Below are 19,816 nucleotides of genomic sequence, written 5' to 3' on the forward strand. Positions count from 1 at the left end.
AGCAGTGCACTGAGCAGAGAGGTTCCCAGGGCTGGCACAAAACAGCAACATGAAAGAACAGTTACAGAAGATGTTACTGGATATCATCTATTCCTACATATTACCTATGCTTGTAATATATGCATTGTTTTCCTCTAAGTTTGGGATAACTGAACAAAATTCTTTTTCTATAATCTTTTTCTGAGACTGACCATAAATCACAAATCTAACAAAAAATGCATTTCTGTCATCTAAACTTTAGGCTGAAAATAGCAAAGACTCTAGAAAGTATGCTGGTTCTTTCCTGAAGGGAAGGAAGAAAAGCAGTAAATATACTTGCATCATTCCTAACTGGGAACGCACAGGCAGTTACAGAGATATTCACTAAACATGGCTTCTTATCCAGAAAGAGAGCTCAGCTGCAAATTTCTAGTTAAGAACCACAATCATCACTTGGAATGAGAGATTTTTTTTCCCTTTCTAAAGGTTTATTGCAAGTTCATGATAAGACACGTCTGCAATCACTGAGTACTGTTAATTCAACTGTAATTAGCTATAGCTTCAGTAAACATGTAGCCAGGTGCTTAAAAATCTATTTTAATGATATCTCCAAGAATAATAATACTCTGCATTACAAAAGAAAGAGGTAAAAGGTACATGTCTTTTACATATAAGAAAAAACTTACAGTGAAGGCAAAGCATATCTTAAAACCAAAATAAAGCTATGTTGTTCCCTACAGGGAAGCCTCAGGTATTTTTGAGATTATTCACTCATTTCACTTTTAATACTCATAGAAAAAGATGTGAAGATGGACAGCCAAAGTAGTTACACTACCACACCAGCTTTAAATATCCCACTGACTGTCAAAAATTTAGCAGTAAAATTACAAATATACAGAAAACAACTCTGCTACTCTGTTGAAGCTACGAACACAACCAATAGCAAAAATACATAAAGCGTGCAGCAATTAAGTGTTTTCCATTCATAAATGTAGAATTACTCCCACATTTCTTTTCATTCCACTCTGTCCCAAAATGAGCATTCAACATGTAGACAAAAAAAAGACAACTATCATTATACTCCATAAAGTGGGTGGAAGACAAACCTACGCATTACTTACAAAATTTAGACTAACCCTAATTCTACAAATTGCCTGCTGTAGAATCATAGTCCATACACGGAAACATGTAAAACTAATAGTTTAGTACAAGTCAGTCAGACTGAAAACAATTATACTAATGAAGAGTCTCACTCTGAGAACACTGCCTTTTGGGCAGAATGAGTTCTAGCTCAGTAGTCTAACTCCAAGGAAACTAATAAGAACAGAAAGCCCTATGCTTAGTAGAATTTGCAAGACAAAGGTCAAAAGTGATCACTAAAAATTTTTATCCATTGCAATGTTCTGCTCTTGAGCACAGATGTGCTTGACTGTTAAAATGACATGCATGACAAATACAAAATGCTACAAATGCTTACTGCATGCAAATAATCCCCAGACTAGTTCACTTTACAATTTCTAACTTAAAGTAATACATACGTAAGAATGGAGCACAGTTTCTATTTACATAAGCTTTGACAGGAAAGAGCACACTAAATCATGACCGAATCACTAGCATAAGATTGTATTTCTAAATAATTTAAATTCTCAAGACAGTATTTCTTGCTAAAAATCCTTCATTTCAATGAAATAGTTTGTAAACATTGAAGATGTACATTTATACAATCTACAGTCTCAGCAGGAAATATATTTCTGGCTTATCATCACTGTTGGGTTCCAGCTGCAGAACAGAATCATGTGCATACAGCTGGTCACCACACCTATAGTGCAGGGCAGCACACGCACCCTCCGGTATTCCTCGGCCTTCCACATCTTCCCCAGCAAATCCATTCAGGTACCTGGCTATGTAAGAGCCCGTTGAATGCCTGTTGATGGTGTGAGGAGATGCTGAAGGCTTGTTCCGAAGAACGACTCCTGCTATGCTACTTACATTAGAAAATTTTTGCTTGCTGGCTTCCTGTCTCTCCTTGGCACGACTGGCTATGTTCCGTACTCTGCTCTGGCTTCTGGACGACAGTTTTCTGACCAGTGCCTTTGGGCAGTCATCATCAATCTGCCTGGAATACAATGTTTGAAAGCTGTCGTCCTGGTCCAGGGATACCAATTTTCTCAGCTGTTCTGTCAGAGCATCTGTAGAATGTGGTCTCATATTCTTCATAGCAGCAAGTTTCTTGTCTCTCATGCCAGATGTGATAAAGCTTCTACTTATGTACTGATACTTACTTTCAAAATTGCAGGAAATATCCTCTGATGTCAAGTCACCAAGACTCTTGGATTTGCAAGGACTAGCCTGTTTGATGGCTGTAGAAGGTGGGAAAGGCAAAGCGTTCTTTAGTCCAGGAGAGTGTATATTAAGCTGGGATCTCTGGGAGGTACACATTTCATTTTTTTGCATATCTGAAGTCTGATGATAATGATGTAAAAAGCCAACATTTCCGTATGTTGGGAAGGGGAACGGACACCTTGCAGTCCTGAAGTTATTTGAGCAATCCAGGGCAGCGACACAGAGCTCAACAGCTGTGTTATTTCCAGAGCTCCTCTCACCAATGTGTCCCGGGTCCTGCTTTTGCCTTAGTTTCAGAGGGGAAGCCATCTGGCTCATGTTTTCTCTTTTGTATTCACATGCAGTTACCAGCAGATCTTGAGAATCCCCATCTACTTCTACAAGACTGCTGCTTTCTGAATTTTCACAAGTGGGAGGGTCAACTAGCGTAGCCTCAAAGATGAGGCTATCAGAAGCAAAAGAACCGGCAGATTCAAGGGCTTCCCAACTTGTTCCACATTTTGTTTTGGGATTTGCATTTAGCAAAGAGAGAGGTGAAGTACAAGCAGAACAAGGCAAGTTATTTTCTATACTGTCTAACTTTTTCGTGCAAACTAATTCACTGTGGGTATTACATTGAGAAGTTGGTGTAAGAGATGCCTCATGGATAATCGTGTACACAGGATACTCTGTAGTCTCAGGGCTGGAGAACACAGTAGTATCTGGAGTTGAGAATAAAGGAGATTTTATGGTAGTCAAGTTGCTCTTACATGGAGTGTTAACATCTTCAGTAAGCATAGGCGGATGTGCAGACACCACACTGAAGGTCTGGCTGCTAGCTCCATGGAGACTTGAGACCACAGTGAGATTAGTTTGGTCATCTGTGACATCAAACTGCCCAATCAGTGCCGAGACAGAGCTATCCATCTCACTCCCATTCATTAAAGAAACTTCATCTATAAGACGAGAAATGTCGCTGTCTTGCATGGTTGAAGTGGAGTGAAAGCCAGGAACATCAGAGCAGATGGCAGAAGAAATATCTGTCAGTGAAAAAGCTGCTGCGGTGCTTTTCTTGATGATGTCATATTTATGATTTTCAATATCCTCTACTTTCTGAGAAAAGGATGTTCCCACCACTGTTACTTTTTCCTCCTCCTTAGATACTTCTGTGTCATTTTCCCTTTTATGGTCTGCACAATTTTTGTCTTGTGTTTTTTCTGTGACAAGTTCAAAACCAGAGTCCCATAATAGAGGTTCAGTTTCACCAGAAGGATGATTTTCCTCATGCCCTGTGAGGTGATTTGTTTCAGCTACCCCACCTGCAAAAACTACAGGTTTTTCCTGTAGGGGTCGTATTAGAGAAGAGTCAGCTTCAGTCTCCATCTGGGAATTCTCCTTTTTAAAAACGGATGCCAAATTTGAAATAGCTGCATTGTATGTAGAACCAGATTCTTTCAAGTTCGTTTCCTTCTCAGTTGTAGCATCACTGTTGGCTAAATTAAATAAGAAACATATTAGTTGCACTCACTATTTTGTGTTTTGTTTATTAACAAGTACTTTGTCCTTAGACAAGACAAATGGAGAATGCAAAATTAGGTACAGTTGTGAGAGAACTTAATTATGGGGTTGTGCAGGTTTAATACAAATTATCTGAGTGGTATGAATAAATGGGAAAATACAGCTGCAGGCACTTCATTGAAGTTTCCTTTGAATGTCTATTACATCAAGCACATGATGTAATATTTGTTGCAAATAATGTTAATGAGGTACCATATCATAGTTTGCATGTGATATTACCTTCAGTTGTGTTCCTATTCAGATTTGTACTACAAAGAAGCATGGCAATAAAGACAGAACAAAACAGCTCTGTTAAAAACCATAATACTTTGAAACAAGATGCATGCTTAAAGGACCTCTGAGTAAAAAGCATCAAGCAGATGGACCCCAGACATTTTTCTTTGCCTATACTTATTATAAATAGTTACAATTTAGAGATTTAATTTTATCTTCTACCAACATACTGCATTCATATGGGAACAAGATTTTGAATCCCATGAAAAATATACATTAGATACATTTTCTCCTCCAAATCATATTACTTCTCTTTATAGAGAAGTAATAGTTCCATGACTCACTCCTTGCTTTGGTAGGTAATTAACACCTTTTTAATTAAGCAAGGACCAAAGAGGTAAATTTGACATAAGGTATACTGTTTCTAACATTCACTAGGAATCAGGTACCCTAGAAAGGAAAAAGAGAAGCCCCGATCATTTACAAACAGGGCATGAGAACCCTCTGGTACAGTAAGAGTTATTTTTAATCAACATGACATGCAGGGCTGATCTCCAAATTATGAAAAAGAAAAGTTCCTCAAGCTTTCCAGTGCAACTACAGTGGATTTACACAGCTCCTACATAAGAATGGAACAGATACAAATTCCTCTGATTTGTAGATTTCTTTCTACAGAGAACAGAGGAGGAAGTAGAAGGCACACTTCCCACTTGGTGTAATACCAATTAATGCACTAGATAAATTTAGCCATAGCATTAGCAACAAAGGTCTTTGTTGGACAGCCAGCCCTCTTCATTCTTCACTACATCCTGCCATAAAGAATACGTCCTCTGACTAGTTCCTCCCTAGAGGTGAAGTTTCCTCCCAGTCTGAAATATTTGGGCTTAAGTTTACTTCCTGAAAAAATCCAAGCCTATTCCTATATGGCACAAGGCTGTGCCACATCTTTTCTTGTCCTAATTCAAGGTAAGTACTTCCACAGAAAAGGGTCCAGGTTGCTTTCCTCTGTGTCCACACTAAGCCATACCCCTGAAGCACTGAGAAGGGAGAAGGTCTCTTAGGGACAGAAGAGGCCTGTCTGGAATTTCATCATCTTCACTTCTCATTTCTGTGTGTCCAAGGTGGCCAGTCATTTTCTGTATGGGTTATGGAGCAAGCTCTACTTATACCAGCTCGAACAGACTGATTCTAGTCTTCTCACATTTAGAAGGTGCAGAATTTATTTCCTGAGGTAGCTTTTTACATCATGTCACCAGGGCCTGTGTTTTTTGCAAAGGTTTTTCTGCTATCAGTGAATACTTGTGACCTCCAAAAAAAGTGTGGAAATTTCTTCTAAATGCATTTTCTGCATTTGTCTATAGCATCTTTAGGAAGAAATCTGTCAGAAATGATCACATCTGTTGCTAAGAATGGCTGAGCTGCATCAGTTTCATAGGCTTATTGGGAAAAAAAAATCTTTGAATTTCAAATATAGCATTTTTGGAGTTAACTTCCATTACTAGGAATATCCTTTTTCCTGTCTATAGTTTCTTTTCAGGGTGGTAGAAATATTTTTGTTTAATTTTGCTTGCTCTTTCTCCTAAGCAGCTTTAAATGGTGATGTCCAGGTTATCTGTTCCTTCAAAGCCACAAATATGGGGAAGTAGAGCAAAGATGGCTTACCGACATATTCTTCTCTGTGCCAGGACAGCATTGTAACTATTTTACTTTCAGGTGGCTGCTATGGTTAGCAAAAGCTACTGCTCCAACAGCTGAGAATATCTAGAGCAGAGCAACACTTCAGTCCCCCTGTATTCCCGCCCAAGACAAGTTCTGTGTGTGCTCTCTTTACTGTATCAAGGACAGACAGGCAGCTCTTCTGGCTGCCCTGCACTAGCTGAGGAAGAGCCCTGTGGGGACAAACTCTGAAAACTTTGTGCTGTCAGAATCAAACAGAATCAAAGGATCTGGCCAAGCCCTCAGTCTCACCAGAGTGGCTTGTGTGAGCACACACACACTTCCTCCGCAAAAAGCAAAAACAAACAAACAAGAAAAGCGAGGTCAAACCAGCCAGCCAAACAAAAAACCTAAACATCCCCACCACTAGCCTGGATGCTCTAGACTCAGGATGGAGACAAAAGGTCTAAGGAATTACAGCCATCACATTCAAAGCTTCCTAGTGTTATTTAAATACTCCCATATATCAGATATTAGACAGGTCAACGTAACACAACGCAACTCTGCTGCAGTCATGGGAATGACTGCAAAGTATTGGATTTCCAAACCCAGACTAGTGCTGCTAAAGACACTGAGAAAAAAGTTATTTTAAGAATTGTTTTGTGTACAAACAATACAAGACTAAGATATTATACTAACACATGCTTTCCATATAATCAAGGTTATTTAATCTGATTCCTTTAAAAGGACAAAGTCAAGACTGCTAGATAGAAAGTTTGACCTACTTTTGCCCCTTTTACACCTCTGTCTACAAAGTCTGTGTTACCCTTTACAAACACTGCTTCCAAAACATATGCTGCATGCTTTTCTCCTCCCTTAAAAAGGAGGGGAAAAACCCACAATGCCAGCAGCAATGTTTTCATGAGTCAATGGACAGCAACAAACCAGAGAGATTGGTGAAGGGTAGTTGAAAGTTCTTCTTAAATTATGAAAAGCAGCTTAACAAACGTCCTTTTAAGAGCACTTCCAGAAATTATTGTTATTCCCCAACGTTCTGGGGGTTCAATTCTAAAGCAGTTTGAGTGATATAGAAATGCATGCAAGCTGTTAAAATACTACAGTCTAAAGCATGACATTTTACCCAGCAACTACTTGCACATAGGGGCTGCAGAACCAAGCTTTTTAATATATTATTTTAATTTGCTACCCAAAAAGTAACTTTGGAAATATTTTACCAGATGCATTTTCTCTTCCTCTGGCATCTTGAACAGTTTCACCCGCTGCGCATGGCAATCCTGCAAGAAGATATTTGTCCACTGGCATAGAAGCAGGACGTGCTTGCAAACTCCGGGTTGCACGCCTTATAACTCCTTCTTTGTCTCTCAGGTCTGTTGGTTCAGATGCACTGTCTTTAATTTCAATAGCTTCCAGAACACCCATTTTACTTTTCTTTCTACCTTTTGCTGGTGCACTGGCCGTGCGCCGGAGAATTCGATCGCCGATAGATCGCTTCCGTACATAGTGCCCGTTGTTTTCAGCAGAATTGTGCTTAGGGTTCTTGTTAAACAACCCTCTGAGTCCTATCAGCTGCTTATTCTGAAAGGACAAGAATAACTGGTTTCAAGTGAGTTCAGACTACTATATACAGAATGCAATGAAAAAGGCTGCTTTCTAAATATTTATGAATGATGAAGACAAAATTAAAACGCAGCAAAGCAAAAACTCACACCAAGCAATTCACATCTACTCTGACCAAGGAACTATCAGCACAGGTCTCCATGAATTCATGCATGTCTATTCCTCCTCATTAGGATGGCAGCCTGCCACTATTACAAGGGAGGTTTTCTAGAAGTCTCCTAATCACAGATGACAAGACTGTAAGAAATGTACTGCAGTGACAAGCTACACATTAACTTGGAATTTTATGCATGGGCTTCATCAAAGCAATATCCAAATGTTTCAGTCTGAATGAAAAATGATGTAGCTTGGTAGTCACAGGTCATGCGATTAGGAACCATTTGAAAATCTGTGCCCAGCAAGTGCAAAGCGCATGCTAATGAAGTCTACCTTTGTGGCTCCTAGAAAGTGCAATATTGTGTAACTGGGATTGAGGATTAAAGGGCTCCACTGAAAGGGAAAAAAACGCAAATATGTTTGGCTAATGTTTTCATGACTGTGATGCAAGCAATAAGGTAACAGAACATCAGCTGTAAATATAACCCTGCAGAGCAAATCACTTAAAACTATTTATTAAGTCTTATGTTAGCCTCTCTCAAAGAAACTTGACCTGAAATCCTCATCTACAAGGATGCAAATGTACATTCAGCCTTTGTTTATACCTTGGAAACACAGTAATATAGCTCACCATTAAATCCAGCATTAGATGAATGGACTAAGCTATACAGAAGAGATCAGATCTCACTGGATCTTTTTTCATTTTCTGCTGTCATCATTCATCTTTAATATGAAGTTACTCAGCCTTCTTGTCTATATTTCTTCTTTGATGAGTACGTGAGGCAAGAGCAACAGCCAAACAGGCTCCCCTACAGACTGTCACCAAAAGGGTACATGATTTCACGCATGTCCCCAGACATATATTGCAAATATATATTGCAAATGTATTCCAAGTTGTTTACTACTACTTTTCTTTTAATATGGATGTAGTAATGATGATATCTACACTGAATACTAAACGCTTCTCTCTATGCACAGAACACATATGGGTTGAGCACGGTCAGTGCCACTCCCTCCAGCTCCTAGCCACTGTCCTTCCTCCTCCCTGGCCAGAAGCAAGAGCAGATGAGTACACTGAAACACTGGTCCCCGTGCCAAGACAAGGATGCGAACGTGAGACAGATGTCTCAATGGTTTACATTGCCATCACTACATCACTCAGTGATTTAATGAGATCAGTGAGGATAAGGGTAGCAGAACTGAGTGAGGATCTGGACTGTATTGAATCTCAGCCCCAGGCCTCACCTGTGCTCATTTTCTCCCTGTCCCACTGAACTTCTCTTGGGTGCTCATAGTGCTGCAATTCTACATATAGAAACAACTAGAGTGCTCCAGAGCAGACAAAAAGCTGGTGGCCAGGACTAGTTTTGACAAGACATTCTCTGCTTCCACTCTCAGAATGGAGAAAGACTGAGACCAACCATTCCCTTCACCTATGCTCTTAAAAAAGTTGTTTTTGTTTTTTGGTTTTTTTAAAAAAATCACTACAAAGGTCCATTTTATTTTAGCAGACTGTTGAATTGGATTAACTTCTCCGTGTTGGTTATCTCTACTGACCTCTTGTAAACTTTCAGGAAAGCAGTTAAGGCAGAAATACCGGGGAAAAGGCATTGTGCTTTTGTTTTAAAACTTTTATAGAGGTCTTAAAATTAATAATCTTGCAGAATAGCAGCAACACTACACATACTATAACCTGAGAGATTTAAAACAAATTAGCAGTTAAAAATAACTTGTAAAATACCAGGTTCCGGTGCAGTTACAGCTCTCAACAGTTATTTCTGAAGTAAAATTAGTTAAATATTAAACCTATAGGAATGTACTTTATCTAGATGTGAAAAGATTATTAGGCAGCAACAGCAAGAAAATTCATAAGTATGCATGCTAAGACTACTACAAGAGAGTGTTTTTTGAAGCTGATCACCTGCCAGGAAAAAAAACCAAACCACCCCATACTTTACAGGCTATATCCTTCTGCTTACAGAGCACACTAACAGACATGTCTGCACTATGATTACAGTGTCTCAGAGAAACAAATGTTCTCCTGAACATGGGCGCACTGTGGATGCATGCCCTGGCTCAGCGCTCCTCAGAAAAAAAGACAATGAATAAGGAACAGTAGTTTGTTTCCCTGAGCATGGTGATGCCTAGCAGTGTAGGCATGTATCTATTATGTAGGTAACAGTGTAAACAGAGACATCAAGTTCAGGGCAACAGAGAATAAGACATTATGTCTTTCCATTGCTGTATATTTTGAATAATTTGTTTACACTTTAGTACTGATCAGTGCCAGAGAAAGTTAGGCACTGCTGACCCAGTCTATAAAATGCCACACACCTAGACTGTAAGAATCATTTCAAAACCACACAAGTCCTGTGAGGTTCTGTGGTGCATTTTAATCCATGTTTGCCAAAAGTATTAAAACAAAAAATTCATAAAAGATGTACTTTCCCAGGTATACCTACCTTTCCATAGATTTCATTAATGGTTATATGAACAAAAATGGATGCTTCTGTCAGCCCTTCTAAATACACATGGCGATAACCTAGCAAAATAAAGAAACGGCATTGCAATTAACCACCAGTATTCATTTTATGGAGGCAAGGACTGCCTATAAAAAAGCATGATATACACAGTAATATCCGCTGTCTTCAGTAAAAGCTACTATCTTCCATCCTCACAGGTTTTCCAAGACCCTCAGTACAAATTGCATCCAAGTTACAAGTAAGACAACAGCTGAAGTTTCCAAAAGCACAGCCACCCAGAACTCCCTGAAATAAGAGTACATCACGCTAAGATATTAGGTGAAATATCTGAGCTCATACATGAAGTCTCACAGAGGCATACATCCTATTCTGATTCCTAGTCTTGCACTTCAAATTCAAAGGCATTTGACCTTCAGTTAGATCTCAAAGTCAAGGAAAGCAAGTGGGACTAACCAGGCACAAGACTGCTAAAGGCCAAAGTTCTTTGTCCAACGAAGTCTCGCCCAATAGGGTCATGGTCCCAAACAAGAAATCGAACCAAAGCTATTTCAGGCATGTGGATGGTAAAAGTGAGTGTTTCCTCCCAAACAGGATTAAACCCTGTGGAACAGACAATAGAAATTCTGGGAAACAGCCACGGCAATGTTAGCCTCAGTTTTCATGATGCGTGCCAAGAGGCAAGAGAAACACAAACAAACCAAATAAAGGAACACTCACTGTCTGCTGCTCATCTAGACCTAGGATCTCTCATAACCTCCATTATATATGTAATTAAAAATGAGAGTTTATTTCCTGGATACCCTTTATAAACAAAATGATTCTGGCTGGGTAGCTGGCAGGGATAGCAAGGCAGGCTGCTTCTTTGCAGAACTATAGTAGGCTGAAGATAGACCAAAATGAACAGGAACAATTCTCATTTTTCTCCATGGTATTGCAGTTACCTATGAGAACTGATGGTCACCGCTCCTGCTAAAAACAGGCTAATCATCTCAGTTCTTTTTCATCTCCTTCCCATAAAGGCTGATGTCAGCCAAATTGCCTAGGACATAGTTTGTTTTCATTTCACTTGACATTATACATGTACTTTATATACAGAAATACTAGGAACTTCTGCATTAAGGAGATCTAAGAAGAATCCAGGAAAAGATACTGTGGTGAGCAGTTCTGTCTCCCTGCACCAGAAATTCTGCCCAGAAAGCAGAAAGACAATCACCTGGTTTCATGGGCTAACAAGCTTTGCAGTTTAGAAAGTAATAACATACACTGAATAATTCATAATGACTTAATATTTTACTCTAAGAAGAGGAAGCCAGCTAGATTATCTTACCATTGTCATCAACCACCCTTGTCTGATCTTTAGAGCAGTCAGCAGGTAATCCAATTATTTCCACCTCAACAAAGGGATCTATTATCTGCGTTTTTTTTTAAAAAAAAACAACAGTACTTTAAAAGCAAGCTAGGGATACAAACAAAGGTCAATTTTTAATGAAATTCCCATGCAGAGAACTCATTTAAATTCATACAAGAATTCAAAAACCTTTGCTTAGCACAAATTTTCAAGCAACACAATCCTAGGAAGTGCCTTCATGGACTACAGGTTGATGTACAGCTTGTAATGTCAAGAGCTACAGCCAGCTATGAGTAATTTCCAAAAAAATGGAAGTCACCCCCAAAATAAGAAACATTAAATTAATTCCTCAACATCATGTGTAAGATACAGGCTCCATGGGAAAATGTAGTATTTAATGACCAAATACTTGACAATATCTGAAAATTACTGGTGTATTTAAATGAGGAGAAAGTTCAAGTCACACGCTGACATATCACTCCAGGACCTCTCATGGAAGCACTTGTTGGTATCAGATCATTTTACCTCTCCTCTGTCTCCTAACATTGAGTCAGGAGGCTTAGGTAACTGCTGTCCACTGATGATTTTCAGAATAAGCTGCTTTTTAGGACTGGCAGGAAGTGGATCAGCAGAGTAGGGGTTGAAGGTACCTAAAAATTAACAAGGAATGAGAAAAAAAAGGAAGAAAAATACACAGAAGAAATCTGCAAAAGAAAGATACATGTACGCAGCCAAAATTCAGACATTAGGCAGTAAATTAGACTACAGAGGACTTATTAATGAATTGTTAGATTCCATTCTACTTTCTTACAACCATTTCTGAGCTGAGCAGCCCTTGCTCATACAATTACAAGAGAGTAAAGATCCATACAATACGAAAGTTTTACAAGATTAAGACTCCTTTGAAAAAACTTCTTCTGTAAAGTACCAGCTTCAAAAAACATCAGTTATAACCCAGATTAGCACTCTGATCTTATTTCTTGCACAGCTGTACAAGTCATAATGAGAACAAGCAGCTGTGGTGGAGTAAGCTGCTTCCTTCAGCAGCAGTGCCTGCCTCAAGTGTTCAAACTGCCTCTATCATTTCTCAAGTAACTTTCAGTCAATGCCACTGTCTCTTGTGGTCACATTACAAAAATTACTTACAGATGTAGGGACACAATCAGATCCAAAATCCTCAAGCAAAGGGAAGGATGCTCATTCCAAAATACTGAAAAATCAGGCTCCTGTTCTAACATGTTTTGAGGACTGAACCAACTCCTTTCAAAGACAACAGAAGAATTGCATTGACTTGCTTTAGAGTTGGACCAAGTCCTAGAAACTCGGTCCTGAGTATCTTGTCCTTCTTGCTTGCAGCTGACTATCCTAGTAGCCAACTAGGTTACTACAGCAAAGGAAATACAGAAAAGATGCTATATACGTTCTTATTTTCTTTCTTCCATCTTGGCAACTTCATCATGAAGACATTTTCACCTTGACACTTACAGTAATAAATGTATTGTGGGACATTACCTTTGCACATCTGCTGAGGTTTGAGGACATAACCACAGTTGCCGTTTACCCTAAATTTTGCTTCATTTATTTGCATCATGCGTCCTTCAGACTGGTAGTTCAGTGCCACTGTTGAGCAAGAAGATTCAGGTGTTGTTGAAAAGATAACAACTTGGCAGAAAAGGGAAATATGATACTCATGCAGCACCTACCTAACTGGCAACCAACATTCCAATATGGTATAGGATTGAAATTGCTGGAGTCAATCCGATATGCAGATGGATACACCCTTGTAAGCTGTTTCTGGTTGTAAAGCATAAACTGTTCAGCTTTCTGCTGCACTGCTTGGTGGGCTCTCGTTTCACTGAACGATAGCACGTTCCCTGTTGATCCTGCGTGTTTTGTAAAATTAACAAAGTTACAAAGCAATCCCAGGGGATGGAGGCCTGAACTCAGACCTCAGCTATATGGGGATCAATCAAGAGGAACATGGATTGGTTTGAAAAGAATTAGTCCAAATTTACACTGATAGATTATCTTCTCACATGCAAATCCTGTATGTTGCATAACTGGAGGGCACCAGCTTCCCCTTCCAGGAGTGTCCTCTATTCTATCCTTAAGTTTCCAGACTTACTAGGAAAACCGAGCAAGAAGTCATGCTAATTGCTACAGCCTTTTCTCCTACAAAATCCCAGACAGGATTGCTACTAAGAAGCTGCAGAGAAATATGCTAATGGCATTATGGTCAAAACCATACTACTGAAGAGCTTATGGCCGGGGGAAAGAACTGCCCAACACAGCACTGACTGTGCTCCTGTCCTTCTAATACATTAATAGCAGCACACGCGCGTGCTTGCTCTCTCACTTATTTTGTCAAGGTCATCCTTCCTGTAAATGAGCCAAGCAACGTTTTCACGTTCCAAAGTCTTCCCTCCAAGTGCTTTATCCCCTTACGCAGACTCCCTTTCATTACCTCTGCCCTCTGGGAGAGGGAATGACCAAAGCGTTTTCCTAGGTGAGAGCACCCCACTTACAGGGAGTAGTGAGACCCACTCAGCTTCTACCAGCTCTCCATTCTCATCTCAGACTAGGATCAGAAAAGCACCAGATCTGGAAGAAAGAAGGTGGCAGTACTGTGCTCTGATGAACAGGCCCTCCTTTCTGGTGGGCAGCAAGCCATTACATGGGTTCAGCAGTACCATATAACTGCACCCAAACCTGCAGAAAAAGCTGAGCCATCTCTACTCTGAACACTGAGACTGAAACTCTACAAGATTATGTTCTCGTGGGATTTCTTGAAGTTTCTCCACAGTACTTTCACCCTCCTTTATTTCTCCCTTTAGTTCCTGGCAGATTTTAGTTCTACTGCAACAACAGAATTTCTTATAGCTTATTCACGTATATTTGGCAACCTTTCCATCAAATTCCTCTGCAACTGTTTCCATTTTGCCTCTTTAACATGTTCAGTAAAACAACTACATATATTCTGGGCTGGAACCACATCTATTACAATTCAAACCTATCAGATTATCAATTTTAAATAGCATTTAGTTATGTTAAAAGATTACAAATCCCTTAAAACTGTGAAACCAGGAAAAAATTCTCCTGAAAAAGCTTCATTTTTAAAAGTGCTGCTAAAACATGAATAACATGAGAAACTAAAGGAAAGGCTATTTCTTGAGAAATAAAAGGGTAGTGCTTTATTCTTTTTCTCCATAGTTAAAGAAAGAGGACAGGTAACTAGTCACCCTATTTCTAAAACAACTGAAAAAAACAAAAACACCTTCGCATCGCAGCCATGTTTCCTGTCAGAATATGTAACCAAACAGAAAAGAGAAAAATGCATATGGAACTCTCTACCAGCAGTCTTACCATCATCGACTATATCCTGGGCTGCCACGGAGTTCATGTATACCACTAGATCAGACAGAGCTCGGCACAGCTTCACAGTTTTTCTCCGATGAGCCAGTCTGCTGCGTAACATTTAGGATAAAAAACAAGGATGGAATGTTTCAATGCTTGAAGCATAATTCAGTCCCCTTTCTATTCTTCTCGCCATTAAGGAAATAAACAGCTGTACAACTCAGACTGAAAAGTAAGGTGTAATAAACAGGGAATCTCATCGAGTAAACGCATTACAGACAGTTCTGAGCAACCTGAGATGACTGTTCCCCTTGTACCCCAATCTGCACATACACAGACGTAAAATTTTTCATTAAAAACGTAACGAAATAGCTGCATCATGGCTCTCCTAGACAAAAACAAAGCAGGCAGCTTCCAGCTGCATCTGAAAAAGAAACATTTCGGTGACAACAAATGCATTCTCGATGGTGCTTTTTCGATTCTTTGTTTGCTGCATTCTCAGATGTAATAAAGCTGCCTGGGCTGCGATGCACTCTTATTTAGCCTAAACAGTTTTCTCTGAGCACTATTTACAGCATATAAAATGTAGCCTGGCATTCTTCCATTAGGAGAGTATTACCAGCACATTTCTTTTCAGCTGAGGAGTAATTGTTATCTGCAATCCATGAGAACCTACATAACCAAAATATCGGGGTACTGCAAGAACAGCAAAATATACCTCAACAGTAGTGTCATAAATGATCTGCTCTTAAGAACGGACTTCCCTGAGGCATTGACAAACCAACAACACACATCAATATTAGTAACATGCTGCTAGTTTTAATGGAGATGTAAAACTATCATGATCTATAGCGCACCTGTGGAGCTGTCCTGTTTCCTTTCCAGAAGGATTTTGCTGACTTTCTTCATCATCAGATGCACTATGGGATTTGGATCTTGTCTTCACGGCTTTCTGTTAGGAAAGAATCAAACATAGCTGTGTCAATTTATGGGGCGGTCTTACAAATTCACATTACTGTAATGTGTCAGGTGGGTGGGTGCACTGCAGCAGGTATACAGCACAGGACTGGGGTCCTCCAGGACCCAGAATGACACCCCAGGGCTCTTCAACAGAAAACCCAGGCAGTACGTTGCATTTCTTCAGATACCAAGAAGAAAAGGCAGCACAAAGCATTTGTGCCCTTATCTCACTTCCGCTGAATCTAAGGATCCAAGCCTGGGAGCAGGTTTATCTGTCGGCTAGCAGCTAGGCCCATGCCTGAAGACATTATTTCTGCAAACCAGCTGGTCCTTTGCAGGCTACTACTTGTTCTGCAGTTTCCCTCACTCTGCTCCCTCCTGGCATGAACAGGCTGTATATGCAGGTGAGCAAAGGCAAGAGGACAGCTTTAAAAAAAATCCTCATTGTTCTTGTATCTCCAGTACGATAGCGGTGATCCTGCTGAAGTTCTAATGGACAGTATCCTACTTAACAAACAAGAGGTCTTTAACCCACAGCCAGATCTAAATGCACAACATATTGCTTACACCTATGCTTTCTGCGCAACTTAAGAAAAAACAATGAATGCCTTCACAAAGTTTGAAACAGTCTCTGGGCTCAATTTTCCAACATTTTTAATTTTTTCCATTGCATTCTGAGCCACACACATGAGTGATCAAATTATTCTAATTTATTACAGCACACAGTAAGCTATTAGCTGCAATAAAAAGATTAAAATTTTAAATGCACCTCTTTTTTCCATAAGCAGCTATTCTTCAATACCGTCTCATATTTCAACATTACATACTTTGTAACACTAATTGTAGTTCAAAGAGTTTCTTTAATTCCCTTCTCATCAAGAGGTAGTATAATTGAGAACGCCTGGTTCTTCTGCTCATATGACTAGATACTAACTGAACACAGATTTCATTTCTCCTGCTGTGATACACCAGTGATGCCCAACATTTAGTTTATAATTTAGTTTATAGTCTAATTTGCTGTGTTCAGTGCTGAAATAAAGTTGACCATTCTGGAAATCACTTGTGTTGCTCAGTGTTGGAATCTGAAGGGCTGGATCATCGATGACTTGTTCGGTGAATCTGCAGGAATTGTTAGCCTTAGCTTCTCTGTCCCTCCTCTATCAGTTTTTTAAATGTGTATACAAGGATATAGTCAGCACAGAGCTAGACTGAAAGCATCCACAAGTCGATATCCCTGGTTGGATAATTCTGTATCTGTGAAAACATCAATAATAAAGATCTTTCCCAGGCATCTCTTTAGCTAGAAAAGATGCAAGGAGGAAGTTACTGGAAGTACCTCTTGCCTGAACCTACAATAATGATAAAAAGGAAGAGAAGGGGAAAAAATTGGGGGGGGCACACAGAAAAACACAGAAGCTCTGTCTTATTTTTTTCAGCAGAGAAATGAAATGAATGAGTTTTCTGACAGGCTATATCCAATTAAAATAATTAGTTGAAGTAATTAAGTTATTGGCATGCTTTCCAGCCCTCAGTGTATCCAGTAGCTTTTAGTAGCTAACTCGTAGATGCAACATCTCACTCCACAGCATTTATTTTCCCAGCAAGCGCAGGTTACAAGGGACAATGCCCACTATCGTGCACAACAGCTACCTGGAGAAATCATCACATACTGTAATAGAACTTATTGTTCACCTTTTTGTTTCCTGAAAATCAGGAGTTGTGAACATGTGCACTTGGCTAAAGCCCCTGAAAGAAATATAATCACTTTAAATTGATGTGAGCTTATAATTTAAGTATAGATATAGGTCCTGGTATTGTTTGTCTAGGGAAATTTTGATGGCTCCTAGCTGGCTTCAGAGCAGATAAGCTGGTAGGCACATTAAATTCTAAAATGTATTTCATAATTGCCATTTTTCCTTAAACTGCCATTCAGATTATCAGTTACATAGTGTGCTTCCTCCTTGGCTGCAACTTCCACCATGGATGGATGGCTCTGAAGAGGAATACAGGCGTTACCAGACTGGGGGCAGAGAGAAGCAGCTGTCGATGGCACATTCCCCCTCTTCTCATCAGGGAAGGACTAGGCTGCAGACCTGTCTCTTATGCCTCTTTCATGACTAGCCTGTCAGCTGGTTTATTTACTTACTATCTGCTAATCGACTCTGGGAGGAAGGAAGTTTTTAGTTGTGTCAGCCCATGTGGAGGCTACATGATCGCTAGACCCTATCCGTAAGGCATATGGGAATAAGGGAGACAGATGACAGGAACCTATTTGTCAGGATATGGGAATGAGAAGAAACATGGGTGTGCTGTCCCTTTTGATGGCTGTTATCTATTCAGCTGGCACAGCTGTAACGAGAAACCCCAATATAATAAATTATATTAGGTCTTGCTTGGTTCAGTACAGTCACCACAGTGAAGATGCAGTGAAGTGGACAATCTGCTTGGCAGCTACACAAGGATAAATACTATATGCAGAACCATGAAGAGATCAGAAGAGAACAGGCTTTTACAAAGCATAAGCATTGAACCCAGCTTCATTACTCAATTCCAGGAGTTCATTAAAACAAACAGAAAGACGATAAGACTGTATGGTACTGCTTAGAGTATGAAATGGGGTAAAGCTGGGTCTCAAATGAACCAAAACACTGATAGCTGCATGGACAGAAGTCTTTGGAAAACAAGAATATGCCAAGGCATTTGTCTGTATTTGTTCAACTGCTGCAAGTTTAATCAGGAAGTTAGCAATTCCACATCATTAGTAAACATGACCTTTCTGGTCAGGCAAGATTTTGCAAGTCTGTAGCCGTCTTTAAAGGATTCTCCATACTGTTAAGAGAGTGGTATATTCTTCTTCTAAAGAGCAATAAATACACCAAGTGTAATCAAACAACAAATACAAGTAGTCTTTTCTCACTGCCCATCTACATACCATGCCACACTCAAACAATAAAACATACTCTGTATTTAAAATACCATGAGACAAAATAGCAGTTCGAGTCTCCAATTTTACTTACTTTGTGTTTACCGAAGTTGCCCATTAATGATCGGCCATGAGACTTTTTTCCACCTTCTTTTGCGTCCAGGTTCTGTGCAGAAAAAGAGTGCAATAAACAGTATAACTATAAGGTATCTACCTACCTCAGGAAATTCCTTGAAAAAGTCTGCTGTAGTCTTTAAAAGACATTTTCAACCTAATATACATTCTGGTATGACACCCTGACTCACTATTATGCAACTCTATTAACTATACAGGAAAATAAAGGTAAAAGTGAATTGAAATCTAAACACAACATACTGATCTTTGAACACAAATTTAAACCCAAAATCTCATTACAGGACTTTTCTAAATGCTTTCCACACTTGATAACTTAGCAGTCCTCCAACAGTAAGGAAAAATGTTAAAAATATTCAACACAATAACCAGCCATGAAGAAAAACCTACCAAACAATAAAAGAATCTCAAAACATTTGAAAGTGTACATAAAGGTAACAATGAAAAGAAAGAGAGGGTGGGAAAAAAAATCTCCAAACAGACACGTGCAGACTTCAGTCAGGCAGCCTAAAGTCCGAGTTTCACATTTATAGCCATGCCCTTGAACATCAGTTTCATGATCCCTGGCACCATCTAATCTTTCCCATCAGAAAAGCACATCCCTTCATCTTCCAAAGAGCAGAATAAAGACCCAAAGGTGCTGAAGAGCATTCCCCCAGCATCTCACAATGCAAGTCAGTGGCCTCCAATTATTCATTATACAGTGCTGGCTTGGAGTTCACATCTGGTTACCATAAGGGCACTGGATGGTCTACTCAAGTCCAGGAAAGTCAATAATCTCTGCACCTCCTATTCAAACATTCCTTCCTAGCTCAAGCTGAAAGTCTCTGTAGGAGACCTGTAGTAGGAAACCTTAGCAGATAAAGTACTTGTCTCCCTCAAATAACAGTGAAGAGCTGATAGCGACAACAACAAATCAAAACTGGTATTAAGCCTAGTGCCAGGCAATTTCCTGTGAGGTTTTTGTGATCTCTTCAATATTCTATTTCTAATCATAGCTTCCATTTCCTAGAAGTTCAGAAAGCATCTGAACTGCCAGGGACCTGGAGTGTCTGCGGAAAGGCAAACAGGACATGACATCTTCATTCTTTGTTTGAGCTGACACTTTTCTGGCAAAAGAGAAGGGGTGCCCTG

At 39.6% G+C, this 19,816-nt stretch overlaps 1 protein-coding gene across 3 annotated transcripts in view; it reads right to left on the reverse strand.

Moving 5' to 3' along the window:
• Positions 1-560: 560 nt before the first annotated feature.
• The window catches only part of PLCH1 (phospholipase C eta 1), a 96,801-nt gene continuing 77,545 nt past the window's right edge, over positions 561-19,816 (reverse strand). Inside the window, exons 13-24 of one of the 3 annotated variants that reach the window (XM_026096891.2) lie at positions 18,645-18,716; positions 15,525-15,619; positions 14,677-14,777; positions 13,017-13,196; positions 12,826-12,933; positions 11,839-11,963; positions 11,293-11,377; positions 10,419-10,565; positions 9,945-10,024; positions 7,816-7,875; positions 6,984-7,344; positions 561-3,794 (exon numbers count right to left, since the gene is read on the reverse strand). In XM_026096891.2, coding sequence (XP_025952676.2) covers positions 1,705-3,794; positions 6,984-7,344; positions 7,816-7,875; positions 9,945-10,024; positions 10,419-10,565; positions 11,293-11,377; positions 11,839-11,963; positions 12,826-12,933; positions 13,017-13,196; positions 14,677-14,777; positions 15,525-15,619; positions 18,645-18,716 — 3,504 coding nt within the window. In that variant the 3' untranslated portion in view covers positions 561-1,704. The remainder of the gene's footprint in view (positions 3,795-6,983; positions 7,345-7,815; positions 7,876-9,944; positions 10,025-10,418; positions 10,566-11,292; positions 11,378-11,838; positions 11,964-12,825; positions 12,934-13,016; positions 13,197-14,676; positions 14,778-15,524; positions 15,620-18,644; positions 18,717-19,816) is intronic. The other 2 variants (XM_064516512.1, XM_064516511.1) reach the window with 2 other exon arrangements.

Source organism: Dromaius novaehollandiae, chromosome 9, assembly GCF_036370855.1.
Source record: "Dromaius novaehollandiae isolate bDroNov1 chromosome 9, bDroNov1.hap1, whole genome shotgun sequence".
In the NCBI taxonomy this organism is placed as follows: Eukaryota; Metazoa; Chordata; class Aves; order Casuariiformes; family Dromaiidae; genus Dromaius; species Dromaius novaehollandiae.